This window comes from Poromitra crassiceps (assembly GCF_964638095.1).
Source record: "Poromitra crassiceps genome assembly, chromosome: 10".
Classification (NCBI taxonomy): domain Eukaryota; kingdom Metazoa; phylum Chordata; class Actinopteri; order Beryciformes; family Melamphaidae; genus Poromitra; species Poromitra crassiceps.
In genome coordinates, this window is record NC_139631.1 from 18,618,488 (window position 1) to 18,644,750 (window position 26,263).

The following is a 26,263-nucleotide window of genomic DNA, read 5'->3' on the forward strand; positions in this document are numbered from 1 at the left end:
CACAGTTAAGAAGCTGGAACGAGAGTATTTCTTTCTTAAAAATGAGTCTAGACGATTAACGATCGTTCCGATTATAAAGATAGTTGGCGATTAATTTTCTATCGATCAACTAATTGACTAATGGTTGCAGCTCTAGATCATTTGATTTCAGTACAGTACCATTCATTTGACTTCTTTCCCTGCAAGGTTAGCAGCTCAGTGTCGGCTCTCATGTTCTGTCCAGACTGAAATCGATCACTGTTGTTTTAGGCGGCGTTACGATCAGAGGAAGTTATCCAAGTAGCTTCCAGTCAGTGAGTGCGTCCGACGGCAGGAAACATTTTCTTTCCTGAACAGAACTTGAAACTCAACTCTAATCCTGGAGTATGACTGTCTCGCATCCCCACGGACTGTAGGATCGCATTTCAGCACACACACACACACGCGCACACACACACACACACACACACACACACACACACACACACACACACACACACCCCTCCCCCTCTCTCTCCCTCTCTCTCTCTCTCTCTCTCTCTCTGGAGTTTTGTCATTCTGTGTTTACGATGATTGCAGTGCTGAGGAAGCGTTTTAATGGCCACATGCAGAGAGTACTCCTGTGCGTAATCTAGAGTCAGCGTGTGGGCCATCCCTGCCGGCAGCCAGAGGGGAACAGAATCAGGGATCCTAAACTGGTGGGCGAGGGTGGTCTGATGGGGTTCTGGGGATCGGCTGTGGACGGGGACGGGTTGGAGAGGGGGGACATCATGTGGGCTAATGATAGTATGAGCAGAGCAGACTGATGCCTCAGTGTTGGAGAGGGGGGACATCATGTGGGCTAATGATAGTATGAGCAGAGCAGGCTGATGCCTCAGTGTTGGAGAGGGGGGACATCATGTGGGCTAATGATGGTATGAGCAGAGCAGACTGATGCCTCAGTGTAAGAATGCTGCGGTTACAAGCTGAGGGTTCCGGCTTTATAACACTTGGCACTGGACATCTGCAATTTTATCATCTTGCGGCTGGTGCAGTTTTTCACGCTATATGGTTAAGCCATTTTGTACTCTCTCTCTCTCTCTCTCTCTCTCTCTCTCTCTGCCTGTGTGTGCGCGCGGGTGTGTGCGTGCGTGCGTGTCTGCGTGTGTGTCTGTGTGCCTCTGTGTGTGTGTGTGTGTGTGTGTGTGTGTGTGTGTGTTGGCTGGTTGACGATTTTAACATTCTCTGTCTGTGCTCTTTGAAAAGTTTGCCTGTGACCTCGATCCTCGTCCGATGCCTTGTCTGGTTAGCAAGAATAACAGCGGTCGCTCGAACGCTATTTCCTTCAGTTTCCCCTCAACACAATGTTTGAATAGAAGAAAAAAACACAGTCTGACTGAAAGTGACTCAGGTTTTATACATGCCATTCATCCGGGATTACACTCGTTATTTGACCCCGGAGGAATTCCGATTCCTCATTAGACATTCCGAAGCTGTCAGGCGTTAAAACAAGTGACTCCCAGGCTTTCTATAAACAAGTGTGGGATATATTGTGATTGCAGCCTGTTTTTATCCCATGCAATATGGCCGCCGGACTTGAGTTAGTTGGTCATGGAACAGACAAACAGGAGTCCTGCAGCACGGCTTCAGTGACGGATGAGGAATCTTGAGTGTAGCTGTCATGTTCCCCTGCCCTGTGTGCCTGATGTCAGCTGGCATGCTCAGCCTCCCTCTCCCTCTCTCTCTCTCCCTCTCGCTCTCTCTCTCTCTCTCCCTCTCCCTCTTTTCTCTCTCTCCCTCTCTCTCTCTCGCTCTCTCTCTATATATCTAGCTCTTCCCACCTTTGCCCTCCCGATGCCCCCACATTTCAAATACCCCCACCCCAAAACACACACATACACCCAAATGCATACAAACACACACACACACACACACACACACACACACACACACACACACACACACACACTCATGCGCCCTCCTCCTTGCCTCCCAGGTCAGCATTTTAATGTAAGTTTAGTGAACAAACAGCAAAGGCCACTCCATCCTGAGGGGCTTTGGAAGGAGGTGTGTGTGTGTGTGTGTGTGTGTGTGTGTGTGTGTGTGTGTGTGTGTGTGTGTGTGTGTGTGTGTGTGTGTGTGTGTGTGTGCGTGCGCGCGCGCGTGCGTGCGTGCGTGCGTGCACACGTGGGTGAGGGTGTTTCTGTATGTGTATGCGTGTATGTGCTCAGGCACTTGTGCGTGTGTGGGAGGGAGAATGCAGTGGGGTAGAGAGCTCTGAAGGGGGCAGGGGGGTATAGGATAGGAAAAAGGGGGTGTTTGTGGCTGAATGGGGGTTGTCAAGGCTGTGCTGAATGCAGTTTTCCAGCTTGTTGAGATCCCCGGGGAGAGCGAGCGAGCGAGAGCGCGAGTGTGAGAAGGGAAGAGCTGCAGAGCCTGGCCCTTTGCGTGTGTGTGTGTGTGTGTGTGTGTGTGTGTGTGTGTGTGAGAGAGAGAGAGAGCTGGTTTTTATGATATGGAGACTAAGTGAGCCAGAACGACAATAGAAGATGAAAAGATGAAGCGTTTGATAAACTGCCAAAGTTTGATGGCACTAAAATCGGGAACGCCAACGAGACTCTCTGACCCCGCCTCTCTGACCCCGGCTGTAGGATCTAATTGGAGAACGGAAAAAAAGGATTAAACCTCGCACAGACCCCACAAAGGCTGCATTAATGTTCGCCAGTACAGTGCCAACAGCCCCACCCCCCGCCACACACACACACACACACACACACACACACATCCACACACACAGAGAAGCTATATAACTCTCCACACTACTCTTTCTATAGCTGCACTCTACCTCCCCTCCTGCATACTTTGCCACTCTGCTGTTCACTTTGTGCCACAGCAGCATTCTCCTCAGTACCTTCTTCAGCACATTCCGCCATTTATATGCCTTCATAAAACACACTTTGGGCCTTCTTCCAGAGTGCCGTTGTCTGACTTGTCTCTTAAAGCGCTTCTCTGTCTCCGTTCTATTCAACTGGACCATCTCTCACCAACTGGAGCTGTTTCCCCGCAGCAGCAAGCGGACTGGAGCACTGTACTCCCACACGTCGACAAGGGGGAGAGGAAAGAAAGACATGGAAAAGCCAAGAGGAAAACAGCAGCAGCTCTCACTGCTGTCTCCATGGTGAGGCTGCTGACCTGGCAGCCTGCCTCCCCCCCCCCCCCCCCCCCCCCCCCCCCCCATCCCCAAGACTCAGCTTGGCTTTGACATGCTAAAATAGAGCGAGGGAGGGAGAGAGAGAGAGAATGGGGAAGGGGTCTCTTCAAAGTCTTCTTTAGATGTGGTATTATGCTGTGAGTGGTTGGTGTGAGCGTCTTGTACCTTGGAGTGTCTGGAGTGTGCGGCTCGGCTGCGTTTCTCCGAGACAATCATGAACCCGCGAAGTTAATGATTTGTCCTGCGTCTCACACACTCACCTCTGCCAGACCCCTGAGCTGTCTGCACTCAGCCTGCCTGCGTGTTTGTCTTTGCTCTAGGTTCTGAAGTCACTCCTGTGTTAGTCTCCCCCACTATCTCTCTCTCTCTCTCTCTCTCTCTCTCTCCTTCAGTCACTCTTTCCGGCCGTCAATACCCCCTCACCCCCTCTTCTCTTGGCAGCATGTGTTGATCTCTCTCTCCCTCTCGACTGTGTGTGGTGTTTGAGTGACTGACTGACTGAGTGTGTGTGTGTGTGTGTGTGTGTGTGTGTGTGTGTGTGTGTGTGTGTGTGTGTGTGTGTGTGTGTGTGTGTGTGTGTGTGTGTGTGTGTGCGAGAGAGAGAGATAGAGAGAGAGAGTTGGCACAGATTTAAGAAGACTACAGGGAAAGAGAGGGACGAGTGGTAGGGACAAAAAGCAGGAAAACGAGAACAGAGTGAGTGTGTGTGAGAGAGAGAGAGAGAGAGAGTTATAGGCAGAAGGACATAGCAGAGAAAGGTCCCAGCTCCGTGCTGGACAGTTGCTGTGTGGCTGTGGAGGAGGGGGAGGGGGAGGTTTTAGGGGGATAGGGGGAGGGGTATTTGGGGTAGACAGGGCAGGGGGGTGGGGGTGGACATGCTGGCTCACTCCTGAAGTGTCAGTGTGTCTTTCTGTGAGGCTGTAGAACAGGAGAGTGAATGCTGCCGCTGTAGAACAGGGGAGTGAATGCTGCCGCTGTAGAACAGGAGACTGAATGCTGCCGCTGTTAGTCCACACTCTGTTCAGCTGACTGGGAAAATGGATGGAAACTGAGCTGTTCACCCGGAGCTGTTTGGCTGAAGATTTCTTGAGGAAAGAAAGTCATGGATTCAGACTCGGACTCTCCTTTCAACTACTCCTGGCCCTCTTTTCCCAAGATGAGGATACGCAGGAAGACAGGGAAAAAAGGTACAGCCGGGTCATAGAAATCGATGGAATCTCAATGTATTGATTTGTATAAACTGCGTTTTGTTTTCGTTACATGGTGATTATGGTTTCTTGGTTGTTTCTTGGTTGTTGGTTGCTGTAAATGTTCATCAGGTCACTTTTCATTTGACAGACAGTCCAACATCCTTGGACAACATAAGTGTCACTGCCACGTTGATTAATGCGTAAAAACATTCTCTGTCTGCATTGTAATTTTGCTGTATTGCGTTTGACAGATTGATTAGATAGATGTGGCTTGATTGTAGAATGGACATTAATTACTGGGTTACATCATGTTATAGATGGCAAATCCAAGTGGAGTGAAATTCTACCCTAGAACGTCTCGACAGCACACCACAAAACTGGCCTCCTGGCAGACACGTTTCACCGTCCACCCTGGAACAATCAAGTTAAAATTAGCTTGTTCCCATTACTCATAGGCTACTTAGCTTACCCACAGACCCCCACTGCAGCTCTGGCTCAATCACAGTGACGACTAGATGTTTGCTAATGATGTAAGCTGATACCTGACAGTATGTTGGGGAATGTCAGACCTCCACTCAAGGCTTTTTCACTGTCCACATCTTCAGACCACACTCTTCTGTGTACATGAAGGAACCTGCTGGGGGGGCCATGGCCTCATGTGACTAGCAGATGTTCCACATGGGCTTCTCTGAAATCCTGCTGGATGCTGACACTCACCTACACTCACCACCATCAGGTGTTTGTTGTACCCTCATTCGAGGCTGTCATTGAAGTGTCATTGGCCCTGGTTGCTTGACGCTGGCATACAAGTGTGTTGTATCTTTGGAGAGTAGGCACTATAAGGTGAACGCTTAAAATAGTGCCAAATCTGACCGCTGTGGTTAAGCAGTGCATTGCAGTGTCTGTGTGTTGGGAGAGAGAGAGAGAGACAGGGGGGAGAGAGACAGAGCAAGATCAAGTTACTGCCATGCCTGTGTCATGGCTCAGCTCCAGTCGTCTTTTCCTCATCTTTCACCGTAAACTCGCAGCAGATTATCCACATTATTGCTTCTTAATTGTGACTGACATTAGCCCCAGGTTTTTTTTACACACTCTTATTATTCCTTTGGACAGCAGCAGAACCCACCGCACTATATAAACTTTTACAGCAACTCAACGTGCATTTTTGCGGTGGATAAATTTTGGAAATGCCCACTTTAGTAACTGTACCTCAAAAGCTGCAGTAAACTGCCTGTCGTGGTAACAATGCACCTGTGAGGTGAGATGTGATTTCAGGTGTGCAGAGTTTATTTCTTCACCGTGAGGACAGATCGCTGTGTGCTGTGGAACCTACCTCTTCCTGGATCTCTCTGGCCCGGTGACGCGCTGAAATGTAAACAGCGTGAGCGCATGATGTGATGCTTGGACCGGCCTGTTAGGCCGCAGGTGTCATAACTCAGTGCGGGTTTGTGGATCTTGGTGGACAATTGTTTTACAGATTTAAGCTGCCCTCCAGAACATTTTGGTCAGATATAATTACCTCCCCCTTTTATAAAGTAATAAGACCCTCTATTGTGATTCATTTTCTCCTTATTTAGACACGGCTTTGTGATTTTACTCGGACTATAATTTCTCCCAGCTCTCTCTCCAAAGTGACAATTGTTTATTGTGGTGCTTGACCCGCACGCTACATCATAAAAGCAGTGACAGCATGAACAAATAAACTTTTTATACTCATAATAAACAAGCCTTGGTGTTTGTCACAGTTAACGATTACGATCTTCTGTTTATCTGAACTTTTTTTTACTTTTTTTTGCAATTTAAGCACAACAGCAGCTCCCAGAGAGAGAGGGAACCTTGAGAAAGAGTCCTTGTGACGGCCTCCCCCCCATGCCTCCCCCCCTGCCTTCCTCGATCTCTCCCTCCCGTGGGGCGTGCGCGGGTTGAAGGGTCACCCTCTGTGTTTAACTGCCCTGGTCTGGAAACCTGGCACTGACTGCTGTCTTTGTCTGAGTCTCTGTGGAGCTCTCTCGCTCTCGCTCTCTCTCTCTCTCTCTCTGCTGCTACCTTCCCGGTAGTGCTACTGTATAGGCTTGGCTCTCACTCAGGGACGTGCTCTGAATATCACATGCAGCCTACCTTTTCTCAAAAATCCTATACAAACACCCCCCTCACACACTGCACTCTGCATTCCTTTCAAACCCGAGCTTTTTGAAAGGGGAGACCTGCACACGGGACGGTGCTTCGGCCCGCGCGATAAGAGAAGCGGCCCAGCTGATGGATGGATTCTGCTCGGCTGTAACCTGTCAGTAATACGAACCGCCTGCCCCTCTGTTATTCTCCCAGTTAACTGATGTTAAACACAGATTTCAGCGCTTGACAGTAATGGTCACTGCGGCACTGTTTATGGGCCGGTTAGGTGTGTGAATGATAGGGCCCGCGGAGGCCAGCTGTGGGTTTGGACCCGGCCCAGAACCTGAACTATTAGGCCCGTCTGTCAAGTTCATGAACTGGCTTTGTGTGGAACAGTATCTGCTTTCAAACAGCGCTTTGACCCACATCCCGGTTCTGGATGGTTTAATCCTGAGATGTGTAAATGTAGATGTAGAAGGTCTAACATGACTTTGTGCAGATATTGTGGATCTGGACTCCAGTGTGTATATATAGCCTTTTCATGTGGATTTCCACAGGACTCAGCAGTGTTTTAACAATAGAAGGCCAGGTTGTCGCTTGGTATTCTCCCACTTCCACTCATTTGAGAGCGTAGGAATTTTGCAGTACATTGAAGTTCCTCTGGGAGATATGATGTGGTTGTGGGGATGATTCCGGGGCTTTGGGGCTTGAGGATTGATGTGGAGTGTGGTCTGCGTGTCTGCCTGTGGTGCTTCAACATGGACTTGAATCTGTCCCGCTGTGTTTGATGTGGAGGCAGCAGGAATCATCTGGTGTGCTCGTCAGTGTCTGCCTGACTCCCGGTTTGCCTCTCAGATTGATGGGGCACACCGCCTACAGGAAGCACAGCCAATTGTCTGTCTGATTTATTCTCTGCTACAAATACTGGACTTGTCTTCTCCTCCGCATGCAGTGCTGCTGGCTGGGAAACGCAGATCAACTGTGGATTTGTTCTCGAGGAAAACTGTTGAGTCTAGCCTTTGATAGCCACTTGAATTGTTTAGGTAGACATGGCAGTGCCAGGGATGTGTTTTTGTGCCATGAATTTGGCATGGTTGCAGGCATGGCCTGCCCTGGACAGTGTCAGGTAACTCTGTCATTAGGAACATAATATAACTGAGCTCATGACGCTGCCTCCGCTGGTTATCTTGATAACTACTGCTGCACTGATACTGCCGCTTGCTTATGTCATTAGAACCTGACTCTCTTATCCAGGGAAGGTTTAGCACAATGTGAATTATCTTTCTTCATGCACTACTTCACATTCATACACTTATACACAGTTCTACCTGAGAGCCCAACTCAACCATACACTTATACACAGTTCTACCTGAGAGCTCAACTCAACCATACACTTATACACAGTTCTACCTGAGAACTCAACTCAACCATACACTTATACACAGTTCTACCTGAGAGCTCAACTCAACCATACACTTATACACAGTTCTACCTGAGAACTCAACTCAACCATACACTTATACACAGTTCTACCTGAGAGCCCAACTCAACCATACACTTATACACAGTTCTACCTGAGAGCCCAACTCAACCATACACTTATACACAGTTCTACCTGAGAGCCCAACTCAACCATACACTTATACACAGTTCTACCTGAGAGCCCAACTCAACCATACACTTATACACAGTTCTACCTGAGAGCCCAACTCAACCATACACTTATACACAGTTCTACCTGAGAGCCCAACTCAACCATACACTTATACACAGTTCTACCTGAGAGCCCAACTCAACCATACACTTATACACAGTTCTACCTGAGAGCCCAACTCAACCATACACTTATACACAGTTCTACCTGAGAGCCCAACTCAACCATACACTTACTTATACACAGTTCTACCTGAGAGCTCAACTCAACCATACACTTATACACAGTTCTACCTGAGAGCCCAACTCAACCATACACGTATACACAGTTCTATGCTATTGGCCACTTAGGACCATTAGAGCAGCTGGGTGGGACTTGGCAGCTCCATTAGTGTAGTTGGGAGTTAAGTGGCGTGCTCAGTTGGTAATCGAGTGAAAGATAAAACCATGATAAGCTAAGTGTAAGTCTTAAAGGAAAAATCCACCTTAAAACACGTTTAACATTGTTAAAAACAACTAGATAGCAATGCATTTCTGGGTCCATTGTGCAATTTGGTGATGTATTTTTCGAATTCCCATTAAGGTGGCCAGCTGTATTGGAATTTTTTCATCTAAAATTAACAGTAAAATTAATCGCAAAAGCGGCAGAGATACCAATTTCTCAACTGGCAGTAGCCTTAATAAACCAGAATGCAATGCAGCTATATGTTACATTTTGAGTAGGAGGCGCAGCTTTCAGCTTCTCTCAACTGGAAAAACTCTTATCTTTACTATCGCAATCTACCTCTTTAACATGTAATAATAACCCACAGCCGAATGCAACAAGCTCACGTCTCTTCTCTGAGGGTTGTTGAAAATCATTCTAAAGTAGAAGTAAACTAGTAGATGATGCAGGTTGAGGGAAAGTGGGTACACCTTTTTTATATAACACTTGTAACTCCTGGGATTGAACATTACAGATTCATGATATATAAAAGTATCCGATGGTGGTCAAGAGCAAGGTGACTTTATTTGTACCCATAGGTAGATTTGGTTGCAGAGAGAGTCGCACATTTTAAAAAGCACAAACAGTAGACAAACATCAAAGTGCTCAGAGTTCCAATCGTCACCACATTACAAAATGCAAAAATATACAAATAGAGAAGTAAACGTGGGGGCCTGGAGGGGCCATCTTAGGCTATAGAATGTAGATAATTTCCACTGCCCACTCATATCCTCAATACAGACTGTAATCATGGACAGAACCACATCCAACAACAAGAATCAATGCAAAAAACATTACCGCTTGGTGGATTTTTCTCTCAAGTTTAAATTAAGTGTTAGTGACATCAAATTAATTTGTCCTGTTGGCAAATCACTGTAAAAGTGCAATAACCTTACTGAAAATATGTTTGCCTTAATTTTTTTTTACAAAAAACCCAAACATTTTAAAGCAAGTGTGTGTGTGTGTGTGTGTGTGTGTGTGTGTGTGTGTGTGTGTGTGTGTGTGTGTGTGTGTGTGCGTGCGTGCGTGCGTGCGTGCGTGCGCACATGTGTGCGTGTATCATCTGTTCAAAACAAGTTGACGGCCAGTCACACACTGAAGGTGACCACATGTGAAAATTGTAAACAGTGTTGCATGTGTTGGACAGACAATCACATATGGGAGGGGGAACAGCTCATTGGAAGAGTGTGAAAGCTTTATCTGTGAATAAAGCACGGCGGCTTCTTGCAGATAGTAGTTGCTTATTTGAGTTGATTGAAAGGATGACATCAGGTGTAAATCTGGCAAGCTTAGTGAACCCCTCAAAGTGTTCAGTCAAATTCAGAATGCATGGAAATGTGCACTGCAGTGCATAGGAATGCTGAATCTAAACAAAGCAGTATGCACATACTTGCCAGTGAAATAGCCAAGCTCACCGTAAACCTTCCTCTTTGCCTTTGTGTAGGTTGACACCCAGGTGTTATACTACAACAACTATCTGCCATGTTTGATTAGTGATTCAAAATCATTTTGATCAAGTGTTTTTTCTGAATTTTCTCCCATTTTCTCACCAATTGTACTTGGCCAATTCCCCCTGCTGTCCCGATCGTTGCTCCACCCCCTCTGCCGATCTGGAGAGAGCCGTAGACTAGCACGTGCTTCTTCCGATACATGTGCAGTCGCCAGACGCTTCTTTTCACCTGACAGCGAGGAGTTTCACCGGCAGGATGTAGCGTGTGGGAGGATCACGCCATTCCCCCCAGTCCCCCCCCCCGCCCCGATCAGGCCAACCAGAGGAGGCGCTAGTGCAGCCATCAGCACTCATACCCCACCGGCTTCCCACCTGCAGACAATTGTGTCTGTAGGAACGTCTGATCAAGCCGGAAGTACGGCTACCGGAAATTGAACCCGAGTCTCCGCGGTGGTAGGCGAGTGCTTTTACCTCTACAGCCAGACGCCCGTGATTCAAAATGATTCGCTTCTCAAAAGTAACTAGTCACAACAGATCGCTTTCACTTATGCATAATGGAAGAAGAGTGGTGCATTTATTTACCGTGGTTCTCAACATAAAATACCTCAGCCCTTTCACCCAATTTTAAGATGATGATGTTTCTGTCATACAATGTTTATATCCCACACCCTGATTTTCAGTATTCACACCAATTCACATCTCAACTGCCTCATAACCATGCAGAAAAGCTGTAATATTGCATTTTTCATTGAAATGGGCCTTCAAAACTTAAGCCACTCATATCAATAAGGTTCTTTGACTGAACTTCCCTCGAAGCTTGGACACAATACATGACTATGTTACAAAAATGGCTCATCAAAGGCTCTTTGTATTGCGTGTTGTCACTGGTAAGGTTTTCCTTCAGCCTGTGTGTGTGTGTGTGTGTGTGTGTGTGTGTGTGTGTGTGTGTGTGTGTGTGTGTGTGTGTGTGCGTGCGTGCGCGCGCGTGCATAAGTTATTTTACTCCCTTATACCTGAAAGACTTTCTAAGAAGTTCTGTTGAGGAAAAACTATGTTTTCTAGAGTGCAACATCCCAGAGGGAGCTGTGTGTGTTTTTCCTCTCTTAAACAGCCATGGCAGGGGATCGGTCACAGTGGCCCTACTGTGTGGAAAGTGTTCCTCTGAATGCTACTGTGTGGAAAGTGTTCCTCTGAATGCTACTGTGTGCTTATTTCCACTCTGTCGCTGTATATGGATGGCAGGGTGGGGATAAAACATGGTTGCAGATGTCTACTCGTGCTCACAAATCCAGGCACATGCGAGGATCACACAGACACACACACAAGGGCTGTGCAATTAATCTAATTTTAATCTCAATTACAATTTTGGCTTTCCATAATTATGAGCCTATTCTATTTATATATTTATTTATTTTTACTTTTATTTTCATTTATTTATTTGTTTTTCAGTTCAATTAAAAGAAAGAAATTCAGTATTAAAGTATTGTTCAAGTTCAATAAATGCATGATGTTGCCAAAGTCAGTGAGTAATCGCGTTTAATTGAGATTATGATTTTTTACCATAATCGAGCAGCCCTAACACACATGCGTGCATATACATCAATCAATCAATCAATCAATCAATCAAAGTTTATTTAGAGTGCAAAATCACACCGAGGTGTCTCAGTACACTTCACAATAACAACAGAACACTATACATGTGTGTGTGTGTGTGCGCACACACACACACACACACACACACACACACACACACACACACACACACACACACACACACACACACACACACACACACACACACACACACACACACAGCTGCTCCTGGTCCTGAACAATGCAACTGCCCAGGATGTGCACGTCACTTCCTGTGTTTGTGAGAAGTGACTTGGTGTTGCTGTGGAAACTGAGTGTAATATTGAAAAATCTCCTCCTCCTCTCTGTGGCTCCCTCCTCCTCCTCTCTGTAGAGAAGAGCCAGTCGATAAGGGAGAGCCAGGCCACGTCCTCCACTCTGGCTGCAGCTGCCAGACTGTCGGCCATGATACACGGCAAAGACCAAGTGTACGCCAATGCCATGCTGGTGGACCAGGTGAGTCGGGGTGAACATTTGCAGGAAACGCCATCTCTTTCTGTTTAGTGCGAGTGGATGACATCAGCTGACTATCTACAAAAAGGCAACAACCATTATGCTTCATAACATAAAGTAAAGAAAACGGTACATAACGGTACAAAACGATTGGGTACATATTATGGGGTAATGGCCAGAAGCATGCGGGTCAGTCAGTGGAAAGGATTCCTGCTGTTTTCCTCACTTTCTCCCTTCCCTTGCAGGTGGATGATGTGGATATAAAATACCGCTCTCCAGGGGAGGACGAGGGAGGCTCTGTGGCCCGGGTCGGCAGCCCATGCTGGGACGTGGTCACCAGCAGCGAGACCCGGCACCCATCCCAGGCCCAGAACGGGGAGAGGGGAATCCAAGGCTCGGCCGTGGGTCATCCCGGGGAGCCGTCCCCTCGTGTCTCTCCCTCTGCTTCCTCCCCTTCTTTTCCTTCCTCCCCCCTGGCCTCCGCCTTCCGTGTGTTTGAGGGAGGACAGAGGCGCCAGACGCAGCCGTGCCTGCCAGTCTCTCCTGCTTTGGGTCACAGAGGGAGCAGCTTGCTGGAGGCGACCTGCGGCCTGAGGTAGGACATTATCTCCACGTTTCATCTTCATGACTCAAACATTCGGAAATGTGCACGGAGAAAAGTGGATTAAAACCATTATCTCTAATTGTGCAGCTTCTAGTGTGGCTTCCTCATCACTGCTTCTGACCCAAACAAAATGAGAGAGCCAACAGTCTGCGTTGCGGCCAATTTGATTCCATTTGGCAGAAAAATGAAAGCAATGCAACTGCTTATTAAAGTGTTGGACCAATTGAGATGGGTTGTGTGTTGTTGTAAGAATGAGAAACATTTCTATGGCTAACCCATATTAAGATAACCAAGAATAATCTCTCTAAGATTTCAACAAAGCATTACTGGAGGTTTAGAGCAGTGGTCACAGTGACGGGAAGTCGCAGGAAGCTTGAACACAATTGGGCGGTTTGTGTTTTGAAGTCGCTCGGTACATTCCTTACAGCTTCCTCCACGCTGCAGCATCCTCCCTGTCACAGTGTGGAATGAAGGAGACACAATAAATTTTCCAACAGAGTACATGAGGATGACGCACCAACAAATATAATGGCTTGTGTTTGTGTGGGTGTGTGTGTGTGTGTGTAGTCCCAGTCTCGAGTGTGACAGTGGTGAAGAGGACATTCTGGGTCGTTCCTACCCCTCCGCATCCCCAAAGCAGCAGCCCGTCCTCCAGTCCAGCTCAGGAGAAGAGAGGGACTCTTTCGACACATCGCCAGATTTCAACCGCACACACTCCGACAGCACACACAAGTCTACCAAGGTACGCCGTCACATGTAGTATACCTTTTGTTTTCACTGGCATATCCATGTCCCCCTCCTGCAGAATCACATGCTCCTCTTTCTTATTGATAATTATTGATAATGTCATGTTGTAAACTCATAACGTTATTTGTGAGGGATTCAACAGTCTTTGACTTTTGTCGGCAAAATGGACATGACTGCCTTTGTCAAGGACTTGTAGTGATGAAACTTCTTTTCCAACATCCGGAACCACTTGACAGCCCGTCTCCAGCATGCTCAGGTCCACTTAATGGGCAGATCATTCATTCAGCTATTAAAAGTCTATTGTCCTTTGAGAGAAAATTGGTTTGCATAGAAAACACGCAATAAAAACATAAAAGCACAATAAAACTTTGAGTTGCCGGTCTGCTCTGCCACAAGGGATGACGTGTACATTTCACATTGTGCGCATGCCTAATCTGTCCCTGCTCTCATCCAGAATCCAGAGGAGGCTGAGGTCCGTCTGCGCTCCTACTCCTACTCCTCCCCCAAGGCCAAGCCATCGCGGCCCCTGCTGCACCGAGACGCAGCCATCTCTGACCTGGCAGAAGGTGAGTCAACTTTCACCCCTCTGTCCTTTGACCTTTCTGCTCCCTAGGAACCCACTGAATGGACACATGTGCCACATGTCTGACAGAGGAAGGACTGGACAGGTGTCATAAATCACTCCCACTCAACTTCTATAAAGCGTGTGTGTGTGCGTGTGCGTGTGCGTGCGTGAGTATACACCATTAAGGCCGTACTTTGTCCTGTGTAGATGTCACATTGAGCAGCAGCGGTCGCTCTCTCCTCCAGGCGTTATCTCTCTCTAAACCCCTCTCTCGTCTCAACCAAGTTAGTAAGTACAAGTGCAGCATCCAACACCAACTTGGAAACGTGGTTGGTGAAGGCGTCCTGGGTTACAGTGTGTTTCATTGTTGGTGTTTTCGGTGAACTATGGGACAAATTGGTGATTGTCTGTACTGTAGGGTTGCACAATTGTGTATAATTTTGTATTATTGACATATCGGCAACATTGAAACAATATGCCCAACAGAATGCCCACTGTAGTTGAAAATATTTTAATTCAAATTTTAATGTTCTTTATGGTTTTATTTTACTATATTTTTTTGCAGTACCGTGATCACAAAATCTTGCAAAAATAATCTGGGTAAACATAATTGTGCAGCCCTGAGTCCTTTTTGGAAGGTTTTGTTTTTGGTGGTGAGTGCTGCCTCGGCTCATAATTTGAGATGTACAACCTGCTGTTTCAATAATGGACCTAACTACCAATATTATGCAGTGCTGGATGATCAAGAGCAGACTTTCTCCAAAACGTCAAGGCATTTATTTATTTATTTATTTATTTATTTATTTATTTATTTATTTATTTATTTATTTATTTATTTATTTATTTATTTATTTATTTATTTATTTATTTATTTATTACTAATACAATGTGAATTTGGGGGGGGGGTGTGTGTGGTTAAAGCTCTTCTGTTTAAAATGCTCAGTTACATGATATCAAGACTGACAAGCAGTGGCCTGAATATGTAACGTGCACTTTGTATCCAGAGGCTTTGGAAAAGTTCTCTCTCCACATGCAGCAGCATTATACATCAAAGAGGATCGCTGTTTCTCCTTGTTTTGCTCCTGCGTGGGGACATGTTTGTTTGCCTGTTGCTGCCCGTTGTTTTTGATTTTCCATCTTTGCTGTCATCTGGCTTTCCAAGTTTCTTTCCCGTGTTGACTCGTTCTCTGTAGGGGCTGTGCTGGACCAAGGCCTTCTCAGGGATGCTAATATTGACCTGTGCTTCTACACAGAATCATTTTGACTTCATTGGGAGATGGGGACGATGTTTTGCAACCTCTTACTAACAATCAGCAATACTGTTTTCAAACTTGAAATGAAATGGCAACATGTTCATCCTCCCTTTCATGTGACTCTACGTTGCAGAGCAGAGAGCGTTCAGCCTGACCGAGACGCCGAGGGAAAAGAGGTAAAAAGCAGTCTGTGATTTCTTCAGCTCAAACTTTGAAGGCTCTCGCTCAGACTTTTAGAACAGACATCCCCTCTCTTTAGGCACCAATGTTGACCAGCAGTTAGAGGTTGGCTTGGATGTGGGTGCGTGTGTGTGTGTGTGTGTGTGTGTGTGTGTGTGTGTGTGTGTGTGTGTGTGTGTGTGTCTGTGTGTGTGTGTGTCTGTGCGCGCGCGCATCCCCAGTGTTAAACCTGTGGTTGGGGTCTGGCTGGGCAGGATGTGACATACTTCCTGTTACAAGGCCGGGGCCAGAATCGGCTCTGATTGCGACCTCAAAATAACCCTGAGTAAACAGATCGACCGAGGGCTTTCCCGGACTGCAGACCCCACAAACATCAAGCTGATTCTCTGCCCAGTGTTGTTGTCTAGTGGACACATCTTCAGGGCTCGTCACTCGACTTGGACCTGAGCACTGATGACTCAGACTTGGACTCATTCATGCATTCGGACTCGGGAGTTGGAGATGAGGACTCGGACTTGTTAATTGATAAAGACTTTTTTGTTTTTGTTTTTTGTAATAAGCCCTAATAATTTGGCATAAGATATTGATAGCTATATTAATACTGTGACATTTAATTGCAAGGGCAGGCACGTGTGTTCCACCTACATGTGGATCCACTCATGTTCAGTAACTGGACTTGGACTCAGGTATTGGCGACTCAACTCCAACTTGACTCTGACTCTTCTTTCATGACTCGGACTTGAGACTTGCCCTTGACTCAAGATATAGTGACTTGACTACAACACTGTCTCAGACTATATTATAGACTATATTATAGACACTGAATTTACAGTATGTATGTACTGTATGTTATACTGTAGGTTTAACCAGCTGTATCATTCATTTCACAATCCCACCTTTTGGCACACTGTTTATTTTGTTTGATTTCATGCACGTCAACAGCGCATATTCAAACCGTGCTCACTGATCATCTTACTGACTCATTAGTTTATCATGCTCTAATACATTCCATTTGCTATCAAACATGCATTGCTAACAGAGGAGGCATCATGCTAGATCATATCAGATAACTAGATGATCATATTACGTCAGTAGATGACTGTATTAGATCATTATTCTAAAGATATTCAGAACCCCAGTCTGAACAGATTCACCCAACATTTTACTCACAATATCAACATGCTACATGCATCTTTTTTTGTTAACAAAATGTGAATGCTGCCCCAGTCATTCACATGCTCAGTAAAAGTCCTGACATTAACATTTGCTAATATTCTATAATATTGTTTACTAAAACAGAATGTAGAACAAATATTGATGTCACCAGCTACATGTAAAACCCGTAGTCTTCCCGGTGTCCCATATGCACTTTAAACAGACCTTTCATTTAAACAGAGGTTTGTGGACCCTTAGATCATGTACGTTCGACTTATAATTGTAGATGGGGGGGAACAGTAACAGTAGGTCTCCTGACGGAGCGGACCACAGCAGCCAGGTCTAAGGTGTGTTATATCCATGCAGGGTTTTGGGTTTCCGTAAGCGGGCCCAGTCAGCAGAGGAGGAGAGCAGCACTTCACTCCAACACCTCACCCTCACAGAGTTCCTCAAAGAGTATGTTCTCGCTGCCATGCATGTGCAGACCGGCCGAGGTGCCCAGACTGCCCGGCTTAACGCATACTAACCCTGTTGTCAAGTCATGCATCGACTCATCCAATAACAACACGGTTTCTTCGCAGGTGTTTTTGGTCATAAACAAATCTCCGGAAGTACTAACAGTTGTAATGTCAGTCCATGCTGTTGGGTCGATGTGGTGTTGCATGTTTTTCCCCTTCTTTACTTTCTGTCATTGTTACCTTTCACCTGGAATGTCTAATGTAACCAAGTTGCCATGAATAGCTGACATGTTATTAATTGCATCGATCTTGCCAAGGTCATACTATAAATAGCATAGACTACTAGAGCCCTTAGTGACTGTTAGTTCAAAACTTCCAAGCATGCCAAGCATGTTCTTAAGAGTAATGGTCTGTAAACCAGGGGTCCTGGAAGACTGCAGGCCGGACATTCTTCCATTCCAGTGTGACACCAACATCCCACATTATTTAACTTTATTTAATTTATTGAGCTAGTAATAAAGTGATTATCATTATAAATCATCATTATATCATTATATCATGTTGGACTTGAACGCTGCAGTCTTCCAAAGGCCAAAATATTGGAATGAGTTGTGATGACTGCTGACTGAAATGTTCACGTCGACACAGGATCGAGGATGAGGAGTGGGATAAATATATAATCCCGTCCAAAGTCGAGTCGGAGAAGTACAAAGTGAGCCGGACCTTCAGCTTCCTCAAGAACAGGATGTCCAGCACCCGCAACAAGACCAAGGTGAGTCCAGCACCTGCAACAAGACCAAGGTGAGGCTGCAAAATGACCTCTGCTCCGCTGGAAAATATGATTCCTGCGGTTTGAGGCTGAGATTTTGCTTTAAAGCAGTTTCAGATTAAAAAAAACATTTATGTAACACAATTGGAAAGAGAAAAAAACAGAACTGAAAGGTCTCCCAAAGCAGCATAGTAAAAGGTTTACCACCGCTCAGACAGGCTCGGTCCAAATTCCTGTGCTGGGCAGCCATTGTCTGCACATGGTGGCTTTATTTGGCCAGAGAGAAAATTCCCTCTCCTCAGATCTTAGCAACAGGACACAGTGAAAATATCCTCTTACATAATGCACAGACCCCCAGCACAGCAAGAGCAACCACAACACCTTCTATAGGATCCTCTACAGACCCCCAGCACAGCATGAGCAACCACAACACCTTCTATAGGATCCTCTACAGACCCCCAGCACAGCATGAGCAACCACAACACCTTCTATAGGATCCTCTACATACCCCCAGCACAGCATGAGCAGCCACAACACCTTCTATAGGGTCCTCTACAGACCCCCAGCACAGCATGAGCAACCACAACACCTTCTATAGGATCCTCTACAGACCCGCAGCACAGCATGAGCAACCACAACACCTTCTATAGGATCCTCCAACTCTTAGAAACATGTGCACGTGTTTGATACATGTCCATGTTTCCACGTGTGCTCAGACACACACACACACACACACACACACATAAACACACACTCTTTTAGACTTCCTTGTTAACCTTGATAAGAAAATAAACAGCCCTCTAAAGCGCACACACACAGAGGAATCCCCTAACTCCTCCCCCCCTGACTGACTGAGCAGTGCAGCAGGTCCCTGTGGACCTTAACAAAGTAAACAGACATAAAGCCACTGAGAGGCCCCGTTATCCCATCTAACTCCACTTAAACAGGTGTGTGAGAATGGACATGGCAGCTGCCTCTCTCTGCCTGTACCAGTCATACTCTGTCATACTGTGTCATACTCTGTCATACTCTGTAACTGATTTAACATTTCCCAGTTCCCACGATATCGTGCCATCAACCGCAGGCCCGCCGGGTGACTGAGGTTGAAGTTATTTACGACTTGCTTTGCAGGTGAAGGGGAAAGAGGTGAAGGAGGCGAAGGAGAAGCCGGGAGCCGCAAATGGACACCAGTTTGTTCCGCTCTGTCCATCTGGCCCGTCTCTCTGTGTGGCCTGTGATAAGCCTGTTTCTGGGAAGGAGCTGCTGCAGTGCTCCAGTGAGTGTTACTCTGTCTGTGCTGCTGTGCTTTTATGTCCCGCAGTTGCTCAACTATTTCGGTTTTGCGTAAATCTCCGCACGGGCACTCTCCATGTTTTGTTCAGCAATAGCAGTGAAGTCAAGGCTGTTCCTCCTCCCAGATCAACATCGATTGTAAGCATTTGCTGAGGAGAGGGACAGTTAAGCAACCGTCTGCACATGGACTAGAGAGTTTTGCTAATTGTGTCGGCTATCAATTAACCGAGCAGATGACTGAGATGTGATCTTTGCCTGCAGCCTGTTTCCTGAGTGTCCATAAGGGCTGTCGAGAGTCGGCTGCAGTCTGTGGGAAGGTAACACGCACCAGACTCATACAGTATAGCTCAGTTCACCTCAGACCACCACAAGCAAGAGTCATGCATCATTAAACATTTTTATTAAAATAGAAAATCTACCACTAACACTGTATTAAAAATCAAAATCAAACAGCTATTGGCAATGTACCTTGCATTTCTGGGTCCATATTGTTGTTTGGTGGTTTATTTTTCCTATTCCCACGGATAACTGGCCAAATGTAGTAAATCTGCAGGTTTTGGCACTCACAATTTTTCATCCGTGGTCAACAATCACACAAGACGATATCCATTGTAGAAGGGGCAGCGATACTAATTTATCCACATCCATACTCCCATTTTTTATTGAATGCAGCGCCCTCTTGTCTGTGTCGAAGGGCTTTCTGGGAAATGTAGGAAATCAGTTTGTGATTGTGAAGTAGAGCTGGGAAAAGTGGATACGCCAAAACAGTAAATGACAACACTTAATGAGCACGTACCTCCTGGAGCACAGGGAACATCACAGGCCCATAATATATAACAGTGTATGAGTATCCAAGGGCGGTGTTTCCCTTTCATTCTGTCTGTCTAACCACCACAAATTGAATCCAGTGATGACATTTTGAACAATAGCTAAACAACAACTTGATTTTTATGGCACCCTAAAAGGACAGACATAATTTGCAGCTGCTGATGTTAATATGATTATGTGTGTCCTCAGAAGCCTCAGGAGAGGAATGCATCGTTGATGAAAAGCAAGGCATCGTCTCTCCCGCAGAGTGAGTTAGAAATCACTCCTCCCTCTCTGCTCTCTCATAGCGTCCTCCCTCGCTTTTATATATTTTTTCTTCTTCACCTGTCCTCCCTTGTTTCTCCTGTAGACTCAGTAAGCCATTTACTCACCTCCCCCTCGCCCTCGCCCCCTGTTGTTCTTTCCCTGTTAAAAGGTTAAATTTTAATCTTCCTCAGTGGGGGATCAGGGCTTGGTTGTGCGTGTGTGTGTGCGTGCGTGCGTGCCACTGTGTACACATGCATGTGTGTTTATTTGAGTACGGAGGTTGAGTGTTTCTCACACTAAATGAAATAATCATTTTATTACATTATGCAAGCCTCTAAGTCTTCATAGAGTTTTAGATGTGACCAAGACTCTGACCAAGATATTGACGTAATTGTAAACCTCTGGCCCAGTTAAACAATGAAACATAACAAACACCAACCTCCTCGCTGCCCCACAATACAGTAACTATTCCACTTAGACATAAACAAAGCATGGGAACACTAAACAGACGTTTGAAGTATTTGTTTTTAGAAAGCCTCCAAAGTGTGACTGATTCCTCGCTCTGCTCCGCTCCAGACTCTGTGAAGGACAACTCTCCAGCCTCTCTTTCCTCCTCCACTTCCTCTTCACTTGCCAGCATGCCAAAGGAGAAGAGAGAGCCAGTGGCCCCTCTCTCCAAGAGCCTCTCCATCTCTATAGACAGCAGGTAGGTTGGCAATATGGGGGCCATTTTTTAATTTCATTAAATATGGGATATGAGCCAGCCATGTGGTCCACCGCCGATATGATAGTTTCCTCCCCGACCACAGCTACACAAAAACAGTCTAAAGCCTGCAATGACATCTGCACTTTTCTTTCTGTATTTAATGATTCATTTAATTGTTAAATCCTGTCCCCCCCCTTCTTTTTTGTAAATACATTTTCCAAGTTAAGGTCTAATGTATCCCAGAGTTTTCCCTCCCGTCCAGTTGAATGGCTCACCCTGTCTTAAAGGTACAGTTCACCCCAAAATCAAAAATTAATATTTTTCTTCTTTCCTGTAGTGCTATTTATCCATGTAGATTGTTGTGGGGTGAGTTGCCGAGTTTTGGAGATATCGGCCGTAGAGATGGTTGCCTTCTCTCCGATATAATGGAACTGGATGGCACTCGACTTGTGGTGCTCAAAGCACCAAAATTGTGAAAAACTCAACAGCAATGTATCTTTCCAGAAATCATGACCCGCCGGTTACTCAAGATAATCCACAGACCTTGTGAGCAGTTTCATGTAGGAACTATTTTCTTTCAACCATACTACAACTGCCAACCGTCTCACTGTGCAGAAGGTGTGCTAACATTACAGCTAAGCTAAGCTAACTTTACAGCTAAGCTAATGTTAGATGCGCGCTTCCTTCCGCACGGTGAGATGGGTGGTGGGTGTAGTTCAGTCGAAAGAAAATTGTTCCTACTTGAAACCAGGTCTGGTTGGATTATCTTGAGTAAACAGGTTATGATTCCTGGAAGACGTTGCTGTTGAGTTTTCGTTTTTCAAATGTATTTTATTTTTGGCGCGTTGAGCAGCACAAGCGATTGCCATACAGTTCCATGTATTCAAGAGAAGGCAGACATCTCTACAGCCGATATCTCCAAATCTGCAACTCACACTAAATGATCTAGATGGACAGGTAAGAGGAAAAATAGAAAAATATGTATTTTTGATTTTGGGGTGAACTGTCTCTTTATGTTGCCGCAAACCTAGTGAAAAGTGTGTTTTAGGATCTGTTTTTTGTTGTTTTTTGCCATGAACAAAGATATTGAATCTCAGCACAAAATATCAGCCATCGGTGACTTCAGAATAAAAATATCTGCATCGAATTAAAAAATATATATATACTCACTCGTGCACCCACACACACTACTTTGCCTTTTGTAGTAAGTGCTATAACTGCTTTGCTCCTGTCCAGATGGATGAGCGATGTGGAGAGTGAGGCCGGTGTGACCGCTTGGGCTAGTGGCTCTTTGACTGACGAGGGGACGCCGATCACAGCCACACCCCCATCCACCGAACCGCCCATCTCCCCAGAGGGTGAGCAAGCCTAGCTCATGTGATAATTCCTTATACACATATGATGATAATGATATTTAGCTACTGGGATGCTTTCTTCATTAATTTATATCATGTATTTAACCAGGCAAATAGCTCTACACGGGTCAGTTTAGAATAACAGAAGATTATTGTTTACAAGGCAGACATGATGGGTGTTTTGTTGTTGTCACAGAAGCAGTTGACGCCCCCCTGCTGAGCGAGCTGTCAGCTGAGATGCTGGGACTGGAGGCGGAGTCCTGGAGTCTTGCAGTCAGTCCAGACTTCTGCAGGAAACACGACAAGCACATCGTCAAACGACAGGATGTCATTTACGGTGAGACGATGCTCCTGCCTCCTCCATAGAGCTAACTCTTTAACTATTCCCAATCTCTCTTTGTTTGTGTGTTTGTTTGTTTGTTCTTCATTCTTTGTTTGTTTATCTGTTTGTTTGTTTGTTTGTTGTTCTTTCTTTCTTTCTTTCTTTCTTTCTTTCTTTCTTTCTTTCTTTCTTTCTTTCTGCAATTTTTGTACAGCTTTCTGATATACTACTGATTTTGTAATCATACAAAGCTGGTTGAAAATCAGCAGAGTTTCTTTAAGTTCATGGTATTTTATCTATTTTGGCTTCTGAGCAGTGCCTGTATTACTCAAAGTAGTAAGTGTGGACATTTGCGCCAGATATTCAGGTGTCTATAATTCACCTGTGTGTGCCCCCCCTTCCTCTGTATAGAGCTGATGCAAACAGAGCTGCACCACATCCAGACCCTGACGGTGATGTCGGAGGTGTTCAGGAGGGGCATGCTGACGGAGCTGCAGCTAGACTGGGACTGTGTGGCCAGGATGTTCCCCTGCCTGGACCCCCTTCTGCTCTTCCACAGGAACCTGTTCGGGGCGCTGCAGGAACGCCAGCAGGCCACAGCACAGCCGCAAAACCCCCGCAACTACCTCATCCATCGCATCGGGGACATACTGCTTCAGCAGGTGGGGGGAGATGAGCACACACACGTGCGCACGCTACGCACACAGATACATAACCACAGTCAATCTCTGACCACCTCTGTCTCAGTTCTCAGATGAAAATGCGGAGAAGATGAAGCAGGTGTATGGAGAGTTCTGTAGTCACCACACTGAGGCGGTCAACGTCTTCAAAGAGCTGCAGCAGCAGAACAAGAAACTCCAGATCTTCATAAAAGTAAGCTTCGGCTCTGAGGCCTGGAGTGCACTTTCCTCTCTACTCTGCTAAAAGCCATTTGCACTAGTGTACACTATAATTTTCAAGCTTTTTGGCTCTTATACTGTTTATCATCTGGAGTGAACTGTTGATGTTCTGATATTTGTGTGGACCCCTCCACTCTCTTTGACGCAGCAACAGAGCAATAACTCTCTGGTCAGACGGCGGGAGGTGCCAGAATTTATCCTGTTAGTCACCCAACGCATCACCAAGTACCCAGTGCTGCTGGAGAGGATATTACATTACACTCAAGGTATGTCAACCGTACTGTGGTCCGAACAAAGCCGTACATGTAACAGGGATGGAATGATAATTATGCTTCTCGTACGATAAAGATTTGACATGTGATATGTGACATGTGATTTGACATGTGATATGGGGTTGATTTGACATGTGATATGGGGTTGATTTGACATGTGATATGGGCTTCACAACCGCGACATGATATAATAGTGTCAACAGATGAATCGACAATGAAAATAATCGTTAGTTGCAGCCCTATTAATAATAAAGCTCAATGACAAAAAAGTCTGAATGTGCAGAATTAGGTTTATTTCTATGACACAATTATTTATAGTAATGGCATTAGCTTGCTAGAATGTAAACTTTTTTTTTACAAAGTGACAATAATAGAATTTGGATGGAAAGCTTATGAATTTGTGATGGTCAAGCCGTCTCATTTGGGGTTACTACAGTAGAATAAATGGAGCTAATATCACAATTCACTTGATACGTATTATCCCATTTTTGTATTGTGATAATATATTGAATTTTTCGATTCATCATCCCATCCCTAATGTCTAATACGTTTTCTGTTGTGTATTTTGGGCAACATTGTTACTGCGTTACTGTGCTGTAAACTCTGTGTCTCCTCTTGGCCCTGCAGAGGGCAGTCAGGAGCACTTGGACCTGTCATGTGCCCTGGCGCAGATCCGTGATGTCATCGCCTCGGTGGACCTGAGTGTCAGTAAGTATGAGAGGGCACAGGAGCTGCAGGAGGTGCTGGCCCGGCTGGAGAACAAGAGCCAAGCCAAGCTAAAGAACGGCAAAGTGTTCCGCAAACACGAGCTGAACCAACACAGGAGCCTGCAGCACAAAGGCCTGCTGTACTGGAAGACCGCCACCGGCAGATTAAAAGGTGTGAATCTCTCTGTGACACTCAGTGCCAGTCAAAAGTTTGGACCCATCTGATTGAACGTTCTGTTTGTAGCTATTTTAAGGCGTATGCTTAAATAGTGGAGTTGAGGCCTATGTATGAGTTTCTTTCTTTGCCTTGCCATCAAGGCAAAGGGTGAAAAGAAGGTAGTTTTCATTTGTTTACACTTTCTTTGATCACTGCATAATTCCATTTGCGTTATTTCATAGTTTTGATGTCTTTACTATTATTCTGAAATGTGGAAAATAGTAAAAAAATAAATAAGAAAAATGTCGTGTGTCTTTTGACTGGAAGTGTACTGTTTTTTGGTAATTATTACTAATGTATTGGGATTAAAAGTATTTTGCATTTAGAGGACATTACCTAATTAGATCCCCGATCTACCTATTCTCCTTTCAGACACTTTGGCCCTCCTGCTCACAGATGTTCTGGTCTTCCTACAAGAGAAAGACCAGCGCTTCATCTTTGCTGCCGTGGTATGCCTCAACCCGGCAAATACTTTTCGAATCCGAACCGACTCGTCTTCTCGGCATTCTTCCCCAGCTCATTTATCAGCTTTATCCACTCTTTCAGGACCAGAAGCCTCCTGTAATCCCTCTGCAGAAGCTCATCGTTCGGGAAGTCGCCAACGAGGAGAGAGGGATGTTCCTCATCTCTGCCTCCTCAGTGGGACCGGAGATGTACGAAGTTCACAGTGCCACCAGAGAGGAGAGGAATGCGTGGATGAGACACATACGACAAGCTGTCGAGAGGTGTGTGTGTGTGTGTGTGTGTATTTGTGTGTGTGACTACTGTGTGCATGTGTATAGGGCTGCATAGTTCTGGTTAATGTGTGTATAAGTGTGTGTTTGCTGTGTATGTGTGTTTGTGTTATTCATTATCTAACCCCCTGGCCTGCATGGCAGTTGTCCCGAAGAGGAGGAGGAGGAGGAGCGGAGTGCTGAGTCGGAGGAGGCCAGGAGAGTGGCAGAGGCCAGAGTTCAGAAGATCCACAAGTTCCAAGGTCAGAAAAAAGTTTGGTCTAACTACATACAAAAGGTAGTCTGGTTAAAACCATCCTGATAATGAGACTTAACATTCTGTTTTGCTGTACTGTACGTATCAATCTGGACTCCAATCCGTCCACAGCCATTTCAGTGGGTGGGAGTACATGCCTTGACAGATAAACGCCTTCAGCCAATCACCATCACCAAATCCACTCAGAAGAACGGCGGAAATGTCTTTTCTGACGAGAAACTCCACTGAGGCATGCTCTTGTTCTTGTATAATTGGTGTTATTGAGTCTATTTCTGCAATATAACTGCACTTATGACTGTGTTTACTCTACTAACTAACTACTACTACTACTAACTAACTCGTTGCTTCGGGAGCCGCCAGACTGTGCTGCTAGCGGTGTCCATGTCCCTGATTGGCCGGTTACGTTGTCAACTACGAGGCAGGTCCCTGATTGCCGCGTGCACTTAATAATTTCTGAAAATTGCGGAGGGCGGGCTGGAGTCCAGACTGATCTGTAGAACGAAACAGAATGCGAGTTCACGTAATCAGGATGCTTTTACCGGGCTACATAAATT

At 45.7% G+C, this 26,263-nt stretch overlaps 1 protein-coding gene across 1 annotated transcript in view; it reads left to right on the forward strand.

Moving 5' to 3' along the window:
• LOC310784167 (rho guanine nucleotide exchange factor 28-like) overlaps window positions 1-26,263 on the forward strand; it is a gene marked incomplete at its 5' end in the record, with an annotated part of 44,534 nt that overhangs the window by 14,109 nt on the left and 4,162 nt on the right. Inside the window, 21 exons of the mRNA XM_083645160.1 lie at window positions 12,025-12,146; window positions 12,389-12,738; window positions 13,315-13,489; window positions 13,949-14,060; window positions 14,267-14,347; window positions 15,446-15,488; window positions 17,014-17,103; window positions 17,754-17,877; window positions 19,006-19,150; window positions 19,429-19,484; window positions 20,185-20,242; window positions 20,818-20,947; window positions 22,184-22,305; window positions 22,499-22,639; window positions 23,036-23,286; window positions 23,372-23,497; window positions 23,672-23,789; window positions 24,423-24,674; window positions 25,092-25,168; window positions 25,266-25,444; window positions 25,598-25,695. Coding sequence (XP_083501286.1) covers window positions 12,025-12,146; window positions 12,389-12,738; window positions 13,315-13,489; window positions 13,949-14,060; window positions 14,267-14,347; window positions 15,446-15,488; window positions 17,014-17,103; window positions 17,754-17,877; window positions 19,006-19,150; window positions 19,429-19,484; window positions 20,185-20,242; window positions 20,818-20,947; window positions 22,184-22,305; window positions 22,499-22,639; window positions 23,036-23,286; window positions 23,372-23,497; window positions 23,672-23,789; window positions 24,423-24,674; window positions 25,092-25,168; window positions 25,266-25,444; window positions 25,598-25,695 — 2,850 coding nt within the window. The remainder of the gene's footprint in view (window positions 1-12,024; window positions 12,147-12,388; window positions 12,739-13,314; window positions 13,490-13,948; window positions 14,061-14,266; window positions 14,348-15,445; window positions 15,489-17,013; window positions 17,104-17,753; window positions 17,878-19,005; window positions 19,151-19,428; window positions 19,485-20,184; window positions 20,243-20,817; window positions 20,948-22,183; window positions 22,306-22,498; window positions 22,640-23,035; window positions 23,287-23,371; window positions 23,498-23,671; window positions 23,790-24,422; window positions 24,675-25,091; window positions 25,169-25,265; window positions 25,445-25,597; window positions 25,696-26,263) is intronic.